This window comes from Parus major, chromosome 3 (genome assembly GCF_001522545.3).
Source record: "Parus major isolate Abel chromosome 3, Parus_major1.1, whole genome shotgun sequence".
NCBI lineage: Eukaryota > Metazoa > Chordata > Aves > Passeriformes > Paridae > Parus > Parus major.
In genome coordinates this window covers 49066306-49086705 of record NC_031770.1, presented here as the reverse complement: position 1 = coordinate 49086705, position 20400 = coordinate 49066306, and the positions used below count along the sequence as shown (strand labels likewise).

The window sequence follows — 20400 nt, the reverse complement described above, 5'->3', positions numbered from 1 at the left end:
CTTCAGCAGGGCTGCCACACAGAAGCAGACATTCTACGTTATCTGTTGATGATAGGGACAATGTATTAGGTTTTTCAAGGTTGTTCTTAGACTGAGAACTGTTTGGGATTTATGCCTTACTTATAATAAATTTCCTTTTGTTTTGATTGAGAGTGCTGGAAAAGTTCAGGGATGTAAATATCTGAATTATAAATTACGATTCATTAATAGTTATAAAAAACCTTTGTGGTAGTAGGCTTTTAGAGCAGAGAACATGCTCCTGATGCTTTTACATAATCCTGTCTCTCTAATACAAGCTATTAATCAGTGGGTTCAGAAATATTTTCCCTTCTGAATAAATCTAGCAAATACAGGCTCAAAAAAATTAGAAGTTGTAAAGGTAAATTACGTGCAATTTACAATGTGGCTTCCCTGTGGATTTCAATCTTTGGAAGAGATACAAGTACCAACTCCTGGGCATGTACACACACATACATATACATAAACAAAATCAGGCCCTCAAATTACCTGTAGTAGCAATTATTTGGAACATCATAAGAAATGGGACTCTTATTCATCTTCTGAAAACATAAATACTGACTAAAAGCATATGTTATATTTGAAACATTTACTATCATGCTCCTTTTGAACTCTAATAGTATACTAATGGATGTACCAGAAAAATATCAAAGCATAGATGACCTAGAATGCCCAGTGGCAAAAGGGTATGTTATTGAATGTGAATTAATGGATAAAATGTTCTGAAAGATAATTTGACCTGATTAATAAAAGCAGGAACAGACATAATCCAGAATATCCTCAAAATACTCTGAAAGATAATGGAAACATGAATTATCTGCATTGTTTTGATAAAGCAGCAAAGGTACAAGAAAGTTTCTACACTAGAAATAATTTATTGACTTGGACCACCATGGTACAGAAAACTTGTTAATAGAGAGATGTTCCTTCTGTCTTCTCCTTAAGTGACATTGCTGGCATTTCCACTTCCAGCTGGTGCCTGCTGGCAGTGCTACCACAGCTGTGGGGCTCGGTGCTCTGCCAGCCTTACGTGTGTCACGCTTGGAGTCACCAAACGGCTGGGGCTGGAAGGGCCCTGCGGAGATTGCCCGGTGCATCACCTGTCCCTCTCACACTCCATCGTACACAGTGACACAGCTATCTACACACAGTGATGAGATCTTTCCCAAGCCTTCTCTTCTCCAGGCTGAACAGCCTCCTAGCTCTCTCATCCTCTCCATGCATGACAGATCCTCCCAGTCCTTGCTCCTCTTTGTGGTGCTTCACTGAACACGAGTAACTTCATGTCTTTATTTCACTGGTGAGCCCAGAACTGGATGCAGTGCTCCAGATGTGGGTTCACTGCATGGATTGGTAATAAACTGTAAACCTCTAAGGATCTCAGTAGAAGTTGTCATTAAGGACTATGAATTAAAAAGGCCTACAAAGTTTTTTTAGATCAAATCAAGACTGATTCAAAGGTAGGCTAACCATTTAACTTAGCAAGCATGCATCAGAAGCAATAGCTTCTAGTGAAAGTATAGTTTGGATTCCTCAAAAAGAATAAAAGGGCTTTTGCTCTGAAATAAATATAAAGGATAACATCTATATCACTGAAAAACTTTTACATCTGAAAAGGTTCTGTACTTCATTAGCTCATTTTAACATACAAAAATTTAGATATCGTTTATGCAACAATTAAGCCCTGCAAATATCAAATCTTACTTTGCTATGCTTATATTGCTTCTTCTCTTTCATTTGCCATACTTGACTTTTGTTTCCAATTAAATGACTGAAGCAGTGCCTCTCTCTCTGTGTCACTTTGATTACACAGCAGCTCGGGCACTGGAGATGGCAGAGGGAAACAGGACAGCTGCATTGCAAGTAAATACATAGGGAACAAAAACATGGGAAAAGCGAAAACAAATATTCCCTTCTTTTCATTCAGGCATATCTTTGACTTTGCATTCTATAGGAAAGCTAGACTTTGCTATGATACCTTGAAATAATTTAGGAATCTTTTACAAAATTTGGTCTTAAAAAAGAAAAATTTGTTTTGTCGCAATAGAAAAAATCACTGGTCTAAAAAAGCATTGATCTGTTATTTTATTTTACATATTGATATAGGAGTAGTATCAGTTTAGCTGTCAAGTAGTTCTGTATGTCAGAATTAAGCAATCCAGTGTTTAATCTATCAGATTTCTAGGAATGGGCAATATTGATTTATTCACATAAAGATAGAAAATGTCTATTCACATCTTTATACCATACAACTTGGTGCTGGTGGTCGAAAACTTCTTCCTGATCCTGTGGAATACAAATTCATACTTTCAAATATGGATATACTGCCCTTCCCTTTTCCAAACATCATACATGTGTCACAGTTTCCTTCTGACTCCTTTCCAGTAGCAAACATGCCTTCATATGAATTACTTGGAATTTATACTCTCATCTGCTAGTTCTCAAGTCCATCCTTCATTTAAAGTAAGACTATATTTAAAACACCCCAAAAGTTTGTTCACAGTAAGAACAACTTGCAGAGCTTAAAAATAATGAATCAAATGAAGAAAACACTTTCTGCAGAACCTGAACAGCACAGGGAAGCCCTGTGGCTTTGCAATAGATAGCTGCTGTGGATTGGTCTTTTAACAAACTGTCATGTAACGTTTGACACTTGTACTCAGATTAAGAGAGTGCTCCCAAATAGTTACAGAAATGCTAATCTGACAGGGCTGTGATGCATACAGAAAACCAGAGGTAGCAAGATGATGTGTTCCTATTACATCTGATTTTTGCAAGCTGTTCATACTCCATTCTTGAAAATCAGCACTTTAGACTTCTTATATGTACTAGTAAAAGATATGGATTGGTAACTTTTTTCCTTGTAGGATTGAACCTATGCCTAGTGCTGTTTGTTTTTACAAGAGTTATTCTCAGTTCATTCATGTAAAAATTCCCATTTGCATTCTAAATTATCTTCTCCTGTAAGTAACAAATCTATTTATAAAGATTTAATAAGGAGATCTCTAAGTAGGTCTGGAAGGCTAGCCTAGTTAATCATAATATTGATTTGAATAAATGTACATTTTAAATTATGGTATTTTTCTATTGCTATAAATCTTCCCACAGATAGCTTCATACAATTTTAAGAAAATCTAGTATTTTAGGGAAGAAAATAGTTTCAAAGTGTTATCATTAAATGAAAGGAGCATATATTTTTTTCCTTGTTGAAAACAAAGAAAATTAGGATTGTGGCCTTGATTTTCTACATGTAAGAATTAAGGACCAGTGTAGAAGGATCAAGTCTGAGTCAAATCCTAATGAGTTTGAACTAGATGAATGGCAGCACAGTCTGGGTTAATAGCACACTTCAGTTTTCCTGTATTCACTTCTGCCATTTAATTTATTTATTCCTTTCTCCATCCTCATTTTAGTGAATGTTAATCTCTGACATTACTCAACAATGTTCTTCAACTGACCACCCTAACTCACTAGTACAGGACCTTTCACATCAAGAAGACCCCAAAAATCCTCTCAATAACACTAGGCAGACACAGCTGATAAAGAGCAGTGACAGACCCTGGCACATCAGACCTCGGCCACCCAAGTGATGGGCAGAGCAGTCCCCAGGAACAGCCAGCAAGAGCAAACAAACGTCACAATGGCACCATTTGCTGCTCCTGGTGACTTGGCACCCACAGCATGAGGCACAGCCAGGCAGACCATGCACCAAGAAATGGTCTGGAGGCAGGCAAATCAGGCAGCACTCTTGATTCACCATCAGCTTTCAGGAGCCTGCAGAAGACACAGCTAAACAGGTCTGTAGGCTAAACTTCCATCAGGCAGAAGCACAACTACAACTTCACTATGAAATGGAATTGTGGAAATTGATCTGACACTTCTTTTTAGCAACATAATATATGCATATGTATATTTAATCCGTGCATTTGTTGCTTCTTGATGGGATATTTCTGATTATGAGGAACAGCAAGTTTTGCTGTGCAAAGAAAGCTGCTGCTTGTCTGCCTTTGGAACATACGGTGAGGCTAACTTCCAGGCTGAAATCAGACTCTTAAAATAAAGGCCAGGAGAAGTCTGAGAGTACAACTATCCAAATGTTATTAAGCAACTGGTTTGTTTCCTAGGAGTTAAACTATTTCGTAGCATTTAAATTATTCTGTGTCAAACTGTGTCTTGTATCAGGACTTCCGACATCATGGGGTGATATTACAAGAAAAATGCACAGGTAATATTCCAACTGGAATGAATTGGTATGGAGGCTGGTATGAGTGGAGGTATAAGGAAAGGGAAAATAAAGAATTAGACAGACCACAATGCCTAGAGGCCTCGTGCATTGTTTGTTGTCAAACACTAATAGTCTGGTTTGATGTTTCTCAGAGTGATGTAAAACACGTGGTAACCTTTGCCCATTCCTTACTCTGGAATTCCCATGTACCAAATGCCACCGAGGCAGAGCAGCTTCCCTGGGATGGCTGCCAGCACTCTGAGCACAGCTTGCTGAAAATAAACCTGGTGCCAAGAAGATGCAAAGGGCAATCACTTAAAGGGAAAGATGCCATCAGAGGATTAAGCACAGAGCAACTACAGCAACAGAGAGAGGAATATATGTCTTTAAAGTGAGAACCAAGTGACAATTTCAGAACTACTACAGCTCCTAGGGCTTATTTCATTAGTTACAATCATTTCAGGTGCCTGTAGGCAAGTTTATTCTAAATTTATACTGATTTCTTCAGAACAATTAGGAATGTGGAATCTAGACAGAGGCATAGCCTGATTTGCTGATGTGCTAGTGACAAGAAGATGTCTGCCAAATTCATAATTCTGCCAAATTCCTTTATTTTTGCACAAATACTTGCTTGGAGATACGGTAAAGGCTTTGTAATCTCAGAAACTGTTAGATATTTGGTTCTTCAAAGTAAAATGCACTAGAGATTAGCTGCCAGAATATTAACACAGAATTTACTTAAAACATATAAACTAGCAAGGCCTGGTTGATAAAACAGGAGAGCAGGATTTTTCTTTTTATTAGACTCAGATATAAGCTTAATCCTAAAACTGGAAACAATACTAATTTCTTTATGTAACATAGCCCTCTTCCACACATGGAAGATTATCATGAAGCCAAGCAATCATCTTCTTTCATATATTAAAAGGGAATTTGATTTATGTCTACCAAGTTTTCTGTACCATGCTGTTTTTCAGGATACCTTGATAGCTTAAGTATCCAGTCACAGACACGATCTTTCACCTTATGAGTTTGTGTCAGATCCTAACTTCTTTTTCTTTTTCTTATCTCTATTTAGTAACTCACAAACAATTAATAGCTGAAATCTTTCATACTGATATAAAATTTAGAAGGATATATCTATGGATTTAAAATACTTCATAGATATATTCTGCCAGTTTTCCAAAGCAACCATTGCCTAAATATCATACACATTTTCTAAAAATGATTTAGCAATTGAGAAGTCAATTGTTGGTACTTTTCAGTGGTATTGTTGAGACCTGCAGAGACATTGGCACTTCCTCAGTATTTAAACACTCCTAGATGCAAAGCTATTCACATAATTAAATACATTGTTAAAGATCTAAAACATTCAAAGTATTTAAAATCACAGCTCTCCATATTAAAAAAAAAAAAAAAAAGAAAAGAAAAGAATGAGCATATTATTGCTCTTGTGAAACACATTATTTGCAGGTAATGTCATAATGACTTTTATTTCACATATCAAATAAAATTGCCATAACAAATTCTCAAAGACTGTGAATGGTCCAGGTAATTGCACATAATGAGATGTCATAGGGTAAACCACTGAAGTTAAAAAGTATTCTGGAGTAAATAAATAGTTTATAAATAAATAAATATTCATTGTTTCTTGTTTCTAAAAGGCAAATCTTTACATTTCCAGCAGTGTTCTCAGGTTTTTTTCTGTTTTTTCCCTCATCCTCAAGGGTGAATACTTTCCAGTACTGTATAAACTAGGATTGTGGTATCTGTTATATTTGATTTGTAGTCTCAATTACTCCCTCTTAAACATGTGATGATTTCTTTGAAGAAATGGGAGAAATATTTCTTACACTTGGAAAGGGAAGTGTTGAGGATTACGATAATCCTCAGTTTCTTAGCAGCTCATTTTAAAATTTCACAGAGATGTCTCCTATACAATCTTTATCCTGATGCTGGGCACAGCCTTTATGTCACCAACAACATCCAGCCCACCAGCATAAAAAAATCTCTGTAAAGCTGGACCCAAGCCCCTAGAACCCTGATGTTTAACAGATTAATTTTTTCTTCTTTTTTTTTTTTATGAACAATTTGTTTAAAAATACTGGGGGAGTCAAAAGATCAAGGCTTGATGAAAACAAGGAGAAACAGTGCTGATATAGACTTAATATCAGCAATTTTATAGCAGTGACGACTTTGACTTAATATCAGCACTTTTAGAGTCAGTATCAGATAGAGAAAGGTGCATTATTACAGATGTTTAAGATAGCGAGATACAGTGCAATCCCCCCCCCCGCCCCATCATTCTCTGTATCCACCCTTTCCCATTTCTTCCTCTTCTCTCTCTCACTCCCTATCCCCCCATCCTGCCTGCACAATGGGAAGCAGAGCCAGGGCTTTTGGGTCAGAGACAACAAATTCTCTGTGGGAGATTCTTCTCGCAGCCTGAGCTGTGCCCAGTGATGCTGAGGAAGGCTGAATTCTCTGCAGAGCAACGGGACCACTCCATTTGGCATTCCCTGCTCTGGGGGTGCCTATAGGAAACAGAGCTCCAGGGCATGTGAGGCTTCCACCTTACCTGCTGAAACAAGCCTGTGCTTTGGGTTCAAAGGGAGATGGGTACAGTTTGTACTCAGGGTGCATATGGTAGGTGAACTGAACATTTAATTTTTATTTGTTTAAATAATAAAAATTAAATAGATACATGAATTCATTCTATTCTCAGTTCAAGAACACCCAATCCCTACTACACAGAGCAACTTGCCATAAAAAATTATTTATTTTATGAAATGGCAAATTTCCATTGTAGAAAACTCTGTCAACATAAACTGCTTAAACAAATGTTTGATTGTTCTGCAGTCAAATAACTAGATTCACAAAGCACAGAAAGCCTAAATACTGTATTTAAACACTAAATTATCTCTGAGTTAATAAAAATAATATTCTCTGGGTTAGAAAATACGGAATTACAAAATTTAAAAGATTTATGCACAGAGAGGGAAGCCATTTCCAGAAAGTAGCCTTCGATACATATGCATTTCTACCTGTAGGGAATGCAGGTGTCTTACTTAAATGGCTGTTACTGATCTCACATTTTACATACAATATTTTCACACTCTGCTGCTACTGCAACACACTTTGCAATGTAGAGCAAGAGCCTTAAATAATCCCTTAGCTCAATACAGTTTTTCCTAGGCTAGCATTTCATTTGGTATGAGTCTGAACATGATATCATGTTCCTATTTGGGATACAGAGTCTCTGAGACCATATCTGCTTGCCTTTCTCTCTTTCACTCTCTTATCAGTCACAATCAGAAATGCTTCTGACATCTTCTGATAGATGAGGCTATACCTTCCCCTGAAGCAGGCTGTGCCTTCCTTCCTGCCTGCAGCACAGTGCATCGACTGCCTGTAACTCTGCTCACAGATCAGATGAGCAGTGTACCTGGAATGGTTCACAATCAGAGGAAAAAAGATTATTTTTCCTTTGGTATTTCAATTTTTTTTTAAAAGTTAGATAAAAGATTATCCCTAAATAGAGTAAGAAGGTAACTTTTTAGGAGGAGCAAACAACTGCTGTGAATGTAATACAAAATATGGACAGAAGGGTCACACTTTTCAAAATGAGCTCCCCAAAACATTTTAAAGAAGTAGGTAAGTTTGAAAATTCTGAATCTGGCCCTTGAAAGAATATTCATTTAAAGTAAATGTCTTGGGGTGACCAAGTCAAACTAAAACGCTTTCTATGCCTCTATTTGTAAAACTAATAATGGTAAAGCCTCTCTTAAAAAAAAACAATTTTTGCTTTATTCATCAGTGTGTTCAGAAACATCCTCTGTCTATGAGAGGTTTTTCATTAAGATAGCTTTTTATACTAGACTCTGAGAACACTGAATGCCATGGCATGCATTAAACATGAAAAACACCTCTTATTTTCTTATACCATGTTCGGTAATGTCACAACTTAGGCTGACATGATTTTATATCTGCCTGGGCTAAAGCTAAGGCCATTTCCTTTACATAACTGACTTTCCAATGCACACCAGAACAGATTGCCCTGAGAGGTTGTGGAGTCTCCCACACCACGGATGTTCAAGAACTGTCTGGATGCAATCCTGTGCCATACCCTCTAGGATGACCCTGCTTGAGCCAGGAGGCTGGACCAGATGACCGCTGTGGTCCCTTCCAACCTGACCCATTCTGTGATTCTGAAAAGCAGTGAGGGCAATTTAAGGGACCAAATTTAAAGCACCACTGGTGACTTAGCACAAACATCTGGTGGTGGGCTGACACTTCATAAATGCTTTTCTGTTCCGCTTGTCACTGAAATCTACCGTATCCTACATCTCAGAAACACCCTACAGCTCTCTACATTGTGCTTTATTTGTTGCCAGCACAGACAAATATGTGGTGTGTAAAATATGAGGGTAAAATATGTTGGATCTCATGTCCCAAAAAGAACCAAAGAACAACTCTACTGGCAGCGTTATTCATATTTGATGTTTTAATGTAAATTAGCTAAGCCAATTTTTTCCCTCTGCTGCACTCAAGTGGTACTTCTCTGCAGAACTCAGTGGTATCACAATTCAAATCCCAGCTTGCTACAGAGACTGACTTCCTATTGCTACTTTATAAATTAATATCTTGTATACCTGCAACATGGACAAGACCTCCCTGGTTCAAGGGCATTAGATTTGCTTGTATTGAACTTAATAAAGTGTAAAACAGTTTAAGTAATGAAGAAGTTGTTAACATCAGATTGTGACTAATCTTCTGCCTGCTACTAGGAGAAAGAGCATTATTTCCCATGCCAGAACCTATAAATCAGTGTGGTGAAAATATCTTTTTAAGACAAGTGCTCTCAGGAGAAAATAAGGGTTGCAGATTCACAGAAGAGAAATGCCCTTTTAATATAGCATTTCAGAAAATGTCTCTAGAAATTGAGGAACTAGCTGAGAGGCATCTGAAAATCTCCCAAAGTCAGAGCTGAAGAAGTTCAACTGTCAAAGTGTTGTCAACAGATGTCAATAAAAGTGTGGCTAGAAAGCACTGAGAGCTCTCTGCTAATTATTTTCTATGTCTTAAACATCAGGACTTTCTGAGACATTTTAGAAATTGGCTTGCTTATTGGCAAACTGATTTTTATCAGCTATCATAAAGAGGTGCAATGCCAAGCACAAATTGACTTTGAATGATTTTAGCTTTATTTTTTTTGTGAAACGTGAGTTTTCACTAATACTTAGAAAATAGCAGAATTTAGCTCCAGCTTGTTGACACTAGTAGCAAACATGATTAAAATTTTAAAAAACTATTATCCAAGTGATGCTCTAAAACCATGAATACCAATTTAAAAATCCTAATGTGGTGAGACCAAGCTGCAGTGACATATTAGGTGGTCCAGATAACTGTGATGTTTCCCCCAAAGAGGCTTTCTGATCAGCTGACATATTAAAACATTATAATCCTCCTTTTGTCATATTATTGGATTTGAAACGTTGTTTGCTATGGTGTTTAAGCAAAAAATAAAAACCCAAGCAGAATCCCACACTCTTTTGCTCTGGTAGAGAAGCCCTGAAGGGTAGAACTTGGGGAGGGATGAGAATAATATTAATATACCTGTAGTGCATATGAAAATCTCTTTTTAAAGCAAATGTGTTTCACATTTTTTATGTGTTTAAAAAAAAAAAGTGAACCCTACAAGCAAGTCTTCATGCAGAAATAATCTATTCAGCACTACAGGGATCCTACAAATAAAGTATGGATTGCTGATTTTTTTCCCCTCTACTTATTTTGAAAATAAGAAGCAGAAATATAGAGTCTGTTGGTAGGAGAGTGAGAAGAGGATTGCTGAACCATTTGGAAATTAAAGGTTTCAGTGACCTCTGAGCTTTCAATTCAGGTGCCATAAAATAAAACCTAAGCACATGTTTCAAAATGGTCACTGGATGGCCACCAGAACTTCACAGAACCATCAGAGTTGGAAGAGATCTTGTAGATCATGTAGTCCAACCATCTGTCACTCACCTCTGCCCAAGAGCAGGCACCCACACCAAACCATATCCCGTACCCCTCGGTCCTCACAAGCGAGATGGACTTTCTGCAGCAGCAGTGAGATTTCCCCCCTCCCTGTAAACTATATCAGAGCTTTCTTGTTGAAAACAGCTATTCATTGGTACAAAAGTTGTTCAGAAGGCAGTGCTCATTTGGAGACAACAGCCATCAGAAAGGTTTCTGGGGTTCAGGACAGAACTCCTGGAGCTGCAGGTAAATCTTTGCCTGAAACCACCTTTATGTGCCCGTGTAGAAGCTCAAGTTCCACTCTGGGGCTAAAGGTGGGGCAGTGGACTGTGGGCAGCCTCTGAGAGGCCCCATGAAGACACAGCTCAACCCTTAGGGGACACTGCAGTGCTAATCCATCTCAGGAGAGCTGACAGAAGGAGAGAAGGAACTTGAATCTTTTCTTCCACACCTTCTTGAAAGCACTAACAGCAGGTTATTGGCTACTTCTGTCTATCTGAGGCAGAAAGGGAAAACATTTCCCAGGCAACCTCTAACGCGCAGCAATTTTTCAGATCCAGCCATTTCATGTAGAGACTGAAGTGAATTTTAGCTTTTTAGAAAGCCTGGCCATTTCTATCAGCTTTGATGATGATATATAGGATGAACTTCATTCCATGTTCTCATGTTGCACTGGTGCTTGTTACCATACTATTACAGAGGTTGTACTTTGGTGGTGGATAGGACTGCCATATTATAGTTTCCTGGTTCAAAGAGACAGCATGTTACAATCCTACTGCACAAAATTTTTCTTGTGATACAGCACAGTACATGCTGGTTCCTAAACAAAATTACTATTTTCCTGTCATTCCTCAGCTTTTAAAAATATTACTTACATAGCTGTAAACAGCTTAAAACAGATCATGGTCTGCTCTCAAAATGAGCAACATCAGCCTCTTCTGTATTACAAATATATAAAGTTTTGCAGATGCTAGCATGTAAGAATTAAATGTAGGGATCTGATTTCAAATAAAATCTGGTAAACATTTCTTTTCTGTGAGAAAGGGAAGGAGACAAGGTGGGGGGGGTTAGAATGTGATGGAAGGTAAAGAATGAATCACAGCTTCTGTGGAACCAGGGAAGCAGCCCTGTGGTACCACAGTGCTGAGGAAGTTGTGGAAAACTGGTATGAAACAGGTATGATGCAAGGTTAATGAACCTAAAATTTGATCTAACCATTGAAGAGAAGGAATGCATTTTAGTCCTGAAAGCTCAGTGTGTCTGATCTAGCACAGGTAGAAATTGATGAAGTCCTTTTAAACTCAGTGGAATCATGACATTTTATGCTCTCATACAGCACTCCAATTTGAATCTTGTTTTTATCTTTTAGTTCTGCTTTTCAAAGCAGTTCTAGTAAAACAAACCAACTGTGCACTGGAAGAATTTGCTGGTGAAGAAATACATTCCAGTTGTATCTTTCTAGCTGATACTTACAATTTGCTCAAGAAAATTATGTTTTTAATGAGTGAATTTTATTTAGTATTGTAAAAGCATTTTCAAGCATTTTTTAATAAGTGTTCTCAGATCTGCTAAAGCAGAAAGCAATATGCTCTTTTCCCATGCCCTGAACATGGAAAGCTCCTCTCTTTCCTTCACTGATATGTGCAAGTTCTTTTATTTATTAAACAGGACTAATTATTGTTTCCCTGGCTTTCCTGCAGTCTTCTAATGACCATATTGATCAAACTGGAGCTACACTGCCTAATTACATTTACGATGGCCATTCTGATGCTACTTGAACATTGTTATTAATAGATATTCAGATGTTATGGCAGGGTGTAAAACAAAAATGCACTGCATAAGTCAGACAGGGCCAAGTCATATTCCAACATTTGAAACAAAAAGGACCCTAGAAAATAGCCTGTTTCAACATGATTTTCAGTTAACACAAAGCCAGAAGTGTGCTTTCTCCATGCAGGTATCATGCACCTGCTTTCATCTCCCTCCAGGTGTCTATGTGAGATCTTCTCTTCCATCCCAGCAGCCTGGCACACACCAAGCCCTCATTGCATCTAACCTTCTCAGAGGTTTAAAGCCAAGTGGCTTTAAGCTAAGTAAAAAGCAAAACAAATATCAGGTGTTGCCCATCTTTAGTGTACTTCAGCGTGTAGCTTCATATGTGTTTCTCTACAGAAATACGAAGCAAGTTATGTCCTCTGGGGCTGTGTAAGCAGAGGTCCCAGTTGTCACTCTATACCCAGATCACTGTACATAAAGGAGAAAATAGCTGCACCCTTTGGATGACAGCTGAATTTTTTGAGAAAGTGAGGTGTTTCATGTCAATGTGTGTGCATTTGCACAGCAACCACCTGGAGATCCACGCCTCTTTTACCAAGGGATGAATCCTTGCACACTCGATGGTAACTGCCAGCTCATCTTAGGACAAGCCCCAGATCCTAGCCAGTCTTTACATGCCCTGTAGGAAGCGTGCTAAGTTGTGTAGAGGGGAAGAGAAGAATAAAAACATGAGCATACATATCTTTTCTTACAGAAATAATAAAGGGCAATTGCCAACAGGAGCAGAACTGATCGCACAGTAGATCAATACCATCCTCTGGGGGTTTTCTAGTTAAGCTGATGCTTCTTAATTTCATTTGTTCAAATGTATATTTCTCTAAGCCATTCTTGAGCTGCTGCACAATCAGTCAAAACGTGCCTACCTCCTGCTTTATTCTTTGGAAGGCAATGACCATCCCTTACCAAACACCTTTCCTACATACAAGTGGATTGCATCATCTGCTGTGAACAAACATGCAGTAAATTGTACACAGGTCCTGACAGCAGCTGCCCCACAAGTGTGTTTTTATGCCACCATGACAATTAGCTAAACTTAATTTGACAGGAGATTCTCTGCTCTTTTCAAAGCCTTACACTGCCAGCATTAACACACACCATACTGAGATATTACTTGGTGAGTTTTCTCATACCAGAAATTTTTGTGGGTAACTAATACAAACCTACCAGCTACAGAAAAAAAAAGCCTCTGCAACTGTTTCCTTCTAAATATTTGTTTCTACTTTATTAAAAATAACCTGCTCAAAAAGAGAAGTAAATCTTGATGCTTGTGTCTGAGGGCAATTCTTCTTTAGCTAAAATGTAACAAATTTGTCTCTGTGTGTGACTGGAAGAATCCTAACTGTCCATGCCCACCTATTAAGAGGAAGAGGTCATCAGCTATGTTTATCCATCCAGGCAACCTGGATGTCTTACTTGACTGGACAGCAAGCCAGCAGAAGAATATCATATGCCACCACAAGACTATGTGACTTAAATAAGTAGCTAAACTGAGCTCTTATCCATCCTCACTCGCAGCTCCTACTGGGAGAAAGAAAAGAATAAAAGAACACAACTCAGTAGGACGCTTTCATTAGTTTAGTTTCTCTCATTTGACACAGTTTACCTACTTAAATGATAGCCATAGATTTTCCACTTTTCAAAGAACACAACTAGTGACAAATGTATATCAAAATTACTGCATCAGTGGACTGATGATGCCACACCATTCAGTGTGTGCAACAGTAATGCTTAATTCACTTGACTCCTGTTTTTTGAGGATTGTCTCTGTCACAAACTTTTCACTTACAGTTTTGACATGGAAGTCTGGCATCTGAAAATACACTCTGCTCTATCTGATCTGGCTGTGATTTGTTAATTTTCTACTTTAAAACTGGAGGTTTTAAAACAGGTAGCTATCACTAGCCCAGACTTGAGAATTGTGAACTCTTGCAATATATCTTCTGAATCCCACAGTCTATTACAGGATAACAGAAACAGCAGGGTTCAGAGCTTCAAATATTGTTTTCTAATGCAGTATTTTTTGGAATGGCACTGTAGTAAGAATAATAGTAAAAATTAAATTTAATAGTTCTTCAGTTTATAGGATGATACAGAAGAATTTCTTTGCAAAAAAAAACCTTGTAGAAGTTGACTTTGCATTTTCAAATTCTATGAATGAGTTAAATTGTCTTAAATTAAAAAAAATGCATTCTATCTCTCCAATTTTATACAAAGCTAATACTTCAGATTTGAAAAACTGCTACTATTGTCAGAAGGCACGTTATTTGTTTTCCACTCATTTACTGTGAAACACAAAAGACTGCCAGCAATCCTCATCTGATTGCATATGTGGAACCTGGCTCTGTGACCCATCTTCTCAGCATTACTCATCTTTAGGTGCCAAAATTGATGCACCTTGTGGTGGCCAGAGAGAGAAAAAGCATCAGAAATTCTGAACTTCTTTTGTACACTTAGGCTGCATCTGTGTCCCAGTGTCATCAAGCTATAAACTCTGAATAACATCATTTCTACACCCTCAAGCTAGCGACTGAAAAGTGCAAATTTCACACAAATTTCAAAGAGGCAAAGCCAATATTTCACTGGAAGTGTAAGAACTGATGTCCCTGCAAGAGTAAGCCAGCTTGCTGGCTGAGGAACAAGAAAGATGCATTTCATAGTTCCGACATCTTCTACCCAATATGGATGTGAGAGGAGGAACACTGAACCATCATTTCATTACAAAAGACTTAATTTTGTTCTGGCAGCTAGCAGGACCGCAGCTGTCCCTTTCACTTTCACCCTGTGACAAGCACAAGGAATGTTGTAATAATTTCAAGCATGAAAATGGAGTAACAATGTGATGATGAACAACACTGAGTAGCTAAGAATTCCTATTTAGATGGCATAGCTTCCTGGCTGCACCAAACTACTTGCTATTCTGTTAGACCAGAAACCAGAACCAATCTCATCAAGAGCTTTTGGCCATGTATCTACCTTGATTTGATGAGAGATTAAATCTCAAATATTTCTTATTATCATTAGAGATGTGTCAGGTTTTACACTACTGACAGCAATGGCTTGGTTAGTAGCTGGGATTTTTGCTTCATACAGCTCCTACAAAGAAAGCTACCAGTACAAGAGCAGTTTATTGCCTGAGACTGAATAATTACAGGAAAACCATATATGTGTCATAGAATAACCATTTTCAGACCATTTTTCATTAAAATATGCTTTAGCTGTGGGTAGAAGAACTGTGTGATGAGTGAAAAGGAATCACATATGACCAAATGTCTCAAATACACATCATACTTGCAATGAAGACACTGGAAAAACAGTCTGCTACCATGACTTACCTAGAGGTCTGGTAAGGGCAAGCAGAGAGCTCAGTTTCAGAAGGGAAAAGTACATAAACAGGGAGAAAAGGGAGCTGCTGTTATAATGATATGTTTCTATACTATTTTACACAAACATTTCACAATTTTAAAAGGTAATCTGCAGTATACTGAATTGGTCTCAGCAGAGTGGGCCTGGCTCTGATGGAATCACTGGAACTTCATTGGTGACAACTCCTGTCCACCCTATGGGAACAAACTCAGAAGAAGCAGCCATTCATAGCCCATGAAACTTGTGCAATACACAATTTTTTTGAGACCATGCGAGTGCAAATCAGTCAGTAAGTGTTTCATTCATTGCAGAGAGGCCAACTTTAAATGGCATTTTTTCTAGATTTTGAATTGAGATTGTTCAGAGGAAACATTGCAGATAAACTTTTCTTACTAAACCAGGAAAAATTATTTCCCCAGCTGAAGTCCACTTACCATATTTTCTATTGGTAACACCACAAGCAGTTGCTAAAGAACACAGATGCACCAACGTGTAGATACAGAGCTTAAAAACAAAGCTTCTTTAGAAACTCTTTATCAAAATAAGTCAGTAATATAATTCTCAGAAATTATTATAAGCAAACAGCTTACAGATTGTCTTTTTGAAACTTGAATATATTCATATAATTACAGGGTTTTTCCTTACAGAACAGGTTATAGTCTCTTTATGCTGAGACACATTCTTAGTTAATTTACAGTCAATCATCTAACCAGCCTATATTAGCCTTTCTGAACTTGAGCCTAGAGAAGTAGTACTTTAGTTTTTGAAAACAGCTGGCAGTTCACATGGTAAGAATTTGGGGAGGGCTGAGGAGGAGAAAATGACATGGAGATTACAGAACAACAGTTCATCCAACTAAGCTTGACTTTGAGTTGTTGGATGGTATGAGAAAATACCTTCCAGCATCTTCAAAGAGATGGGGCACTAAAGAGCTTATCTGTGACAAACCTCTTTGTTTCTGCAGTCATCAGTGAAGATACAGCAAAGGAAATGGAGGAGCTGCAGTTATGCATTTGCAATACACAAAGTCCTTGTTTTCCCACTAGGCACTGCAGAATAGCAATTGTCCATTCACAGCACATAGCACATCCTCTGCATTTCAGAGCTAATATTTTTGCAGTCCTTAAGCTAGCATGCTTCAGCCTAGTGAAGTTAATTTTTTTAACCCTATGGGGTGCACTGCAGGAGATAGTTGCACTCATGTTCTGTTCCTTGTTAGAGGAATTGTTTTTTAAGTATAATTTTTAAAGTTAAACTGAAATATTTTCAAATGCAGAGGATTTATATCTACAGCAACATTTCAAACAGAGCTATAAAAAGTCTCTTTCCACAAACTGGAAAAATATGAAGACTGCTGGTCATTGAACATAGCTGTATATTAACCCAATTAACAACAGAAATCTCCTGTGTTGGCTGGATTTATTTTTAAGACTGCTTGCACACACACACACACACACAAGCTCTGACAAGTGGCTCTTCCTCTTATAATTTAGAATCACGCTCCTGAAAACAATGTTAATTTGATGGTAGTTGCTTTCATTTACTGCAGCACACATTGCCCACTGTGATGCTGCAATACTCACTCAAGGCAGATCACTGGCTCAAATCTGAACTGAAGCTATATGCTATGAAACAGATGCCAGGTTACATCACTTCAACTCCTGAGCAAATTTCCACTTTTCTCTGTTTGGGTAGCAAAAGCTGTATGAAAACTGGTGTTGATATAAGACAACCAGCTCTCTCCCCTCCCAGTGGGGATCTGTTTCTTAGTCAAAGCTCAGGCTGCTTCTTAATTTTGAACTTCTGAACCCAAACCAAGTAAAGTACTCTAAGCATGTATTAAAAACAACCCAACCCCAAAACCAGTACATGTACTCCTAAAAAATGAGGCCGATATTCTTTTCTGCTTGACCTGTTTATTTCCAACTCTTCCTCCCTCTGCTCTAACTCTCAGGAAAAACTCACAGCCCTCTCAGGATAGGAACAAGTTTCTGCTTTTTTCTCCCTTCATCTAAGCCAGACAAGTCCCAGGTCTCCTCTCCTGCCACAGAGCAATAGGAAAACATATAGAAAAATCAATCACACGTTCCCCAGTGGGGTCAGAAAGGACTACCACAAGAGATTCTTTTTGCAATCTTCTGTAACCATCAAACGGTTAAATCAACATGAGTTAAAATTTTCATCTGGTTTGACTGAAGAGAAAAAGGGAGGAAATTCAAAAAACGGTTGCTGTAGTAACAATCACAAGTAAAAATCTTTTCCACTAAATAATAGTATTATCTCCCTCTCCCCCTCACAATTTTAAAACAAATTCAAAAAACAATCACGCTGCCTCTTTTAGATTTGCTGTACCTACCTCAACCATTAAACAAGACATTTAACCATAGTGGCAGTTCTGTGACCTTTGAATTCCGTGAAATCTCTAAGCGGTGCAGCTTGTTCATGAAGACTTGTACTGCAGAATCCAGTAACTGCATCCAGGGTTGGGAACAGAAATAAGCAACGGCAGCAAACAAATACAATAATAACAACAACAATAATGATTAAAAATAAATCAATAAAAATTAAAAGGTTGGTTTTGCTGTTTGGTTGGTTTTTTGTTTTTTTTTTTAAAGAGGGGGAAAAAAAAAAAAAAAAGCAAAAGGAAAGGAAACCTCCCCAAGTCCCCCAGCCCAGGGGAGAGGAGCACCTTCAGCGGCGGAGGGGCTGTGAGGAGCGCGCCGGAGCGCGGCGGGCGGGCAGCGGCGGAGCTGCGGCACTGGCTGCCCGGGCGGGCGCTGGCGCAGGCCGGCAGCGCGGGGAGGTGCCGCCGCTGCCACGGGCGCCAATCCCGGCCCCGCCGCCAGCGCCGCCGAGAAGCCTTTTCTGTTTATGTTTCCTCATTTCGGCAGTGACGTCAAAGGGTTTAGTTTTTCCTCTGCATGTGCTATTAATTTTAAGCGACTACTATGGGAGGAATGTGGCAGTGATTTAGCCTAGGCGAAAGGAACCGGAGTCGTGATTTATCTGTCCTGGATTCAGCTCTGAAAGATTTTGTATCCAGAGGTACCAGAAAGATCCAAAATATCCTCGCAACGTGGAGAAAAGCTATAAATATGCTTAGATACATTCAAGTATTCTTAAGCATACAAGAGATGTTTTCCAGGGAGGGCTGGGTTACCTCTATGGGCTGTGGTGCAAAATCAGACCCGATTCTGCCCTCGCCCTACAGTAAATCAGGAACTGCTTGTCTAAGTTCAGCAGTGTCACACCAGTGTAAACCAGCCTAAGGAGATAAGACTGAGACTACCGTACACATCCTTTTATCAGTCAGCAGGAGCCACACTGCAGAGCTGCTTTCCTCACCCCATCCGAGGCACGGACGCCCTTGAGGGCTGAGCTGGGCGAACAGCTGCTCCTTCCAGCAGCCAGCTGTGCTCGCCTCCGAGCTCGCCTGTGAACCATCACACTGCCTTTTATTTCCTACCAAAGTCCACATCAAAAGGCAAAAGGAAGGTAATCTAGATGTGTATAAGAGACAGCCATCACACTGCCTTTTATTTCCTACCAAAGTCCACATCAAAAGGCAAAAGGAAGGTAGAGCCTGGCTTTCAGTATAGTCGCACCGTTGACAGCGGAGAAGTCACGCTGCTGAAGCTTCGAGAAACAAATAGCCTTCATCAAGGTCAATTAGCATGGGCAAAAAAAAGGCTAAATCAGCACAAGATAATTGATAGGAGGCCACTGGACAACAGTAAGTGTTCCGTTACCTGCATCATTCTAATTTTATCGATTTGTTCTTCTAGGGAATCTTTTCAAAGGTCTCGGTCTATGAGGCACGATTAATTTCTAAAGTCTAAACCGTCTCACAATTTTAAAATACAGAGAAGTGCTTTTAAAAGCGGGAAGACAGAAAGCTCCTGAGAAAGAAATTTCTCAGTGCTCCACAGAACATGTACAAATACAATAGAAGTCATAGGAACTTCCCCATGACCACCAATTGATCCTACCAAAATATAGAGAGGCAAAATATTTAATGATTTTTGCTTACTGAAAAGGAAAATGCTTACTGTCTGTGCTATCACTGTAACGCAATCATCTTCACAAACAAATGCTGAGGGTTACAGGGATGTAAATGTTAGAATAGCATATTAAAAAGTATTAAATAAGTTAAAGATTTACAAAATCAATTAGAGCACGTTGAGTTCACTGACTGTACTTAGAGAACTGTATGAAGCAGTTTGAAACGCACAAATAGAAATAAAATCCATAGCGCAAAATAGAAAATCATCATGTTCATCTTCATTCAGCATTGGTGAACAGGCAGCTGAGTCTGTAGTAAGTTCAAGCAGGAAAATGAAGCAACAATGTGATTGTGAACAACACTGAGTAGCTAAGAATTCCTACAGGGTATCTTCCTGGCTGCAGCAACATTTTGGGAATTGCACTTCAGGAACCAGTTTTGGGAATGTCAGCTGAAAATCAAATGGATTTCAGTGGGAGTGATCTGGAGTCTGTGAAGAAAGACTGAGGTCGATGCTGTTTAGTCCAAAGAAAGGAGAGTTGGTAAGTATTCTTAATATGTGAAGGGTATGTTTCTCTGAAAGAAAACAGTGCTAGACAGAGTTTATTCTTTGGCCTGGAGAGATTACCTGGCCTTTAAAATTCTTCACCCTTTATGGCAACATAGCTTCATCTGAGCTGATGATAAGTCTCAGACTGTGTTTGGAAAGCAATCAGGGCAGTGTTCAAAATCTGTGAAGATCTGTTCTAGAAACATGACGTAGTAGATAATCAAGGTCTAATGTTTCAAGATGCATTCTAGCTCTGTTTTATTAGAATAGATATATCCAATTTGCAAAGAAGGAGGGATTAATTTTTTTCTCCATATGAATTGTGGTTAGAACAAGTAAACTGCAGCAGAGAAACATTGTTTGACTTGGGAAAAACAATAGGTAGGA

At 38.7% G+C, this 20400-nt stretch overlaps 1 protein-coding gene across 2 annotated transcripts in view; it reads right to left on the bottom strand.

Annotated features, from left to right (window-relative positions):
• Nucleotides 1-18207, bottom strand: part of PDE7B (phosphodiesterase 7B) — a 169496-nt gene extending 151289 nt beyond the window's left edge. The window contains exons 1-2 of one of the 2 annotated variants that reach the window (XM_015621417.2): nucleotides 18150-18207; nucleotides 17817-17931 (exon numbers count right to left, since the gene is read on the bottom strand). In XM_015621417.2, coding sequence (XP_015476903.1) covers nucleotides 17817-17837 — 21 coding nt within the window. In that variant the 5' untranslated portion in view covers nucleotides 17838-17931; nucleotides 18150-18207. Of the gene's footprint in view, nucleotides 1-17816; nucleotides 18044-18149 lie in introns of those variants that run through there. The other variant, XM_015621416.2, reaches the window with a different exon arrangement.
• Nucleotides 18208-20400: the final 2193 nt, after the last annotated feature.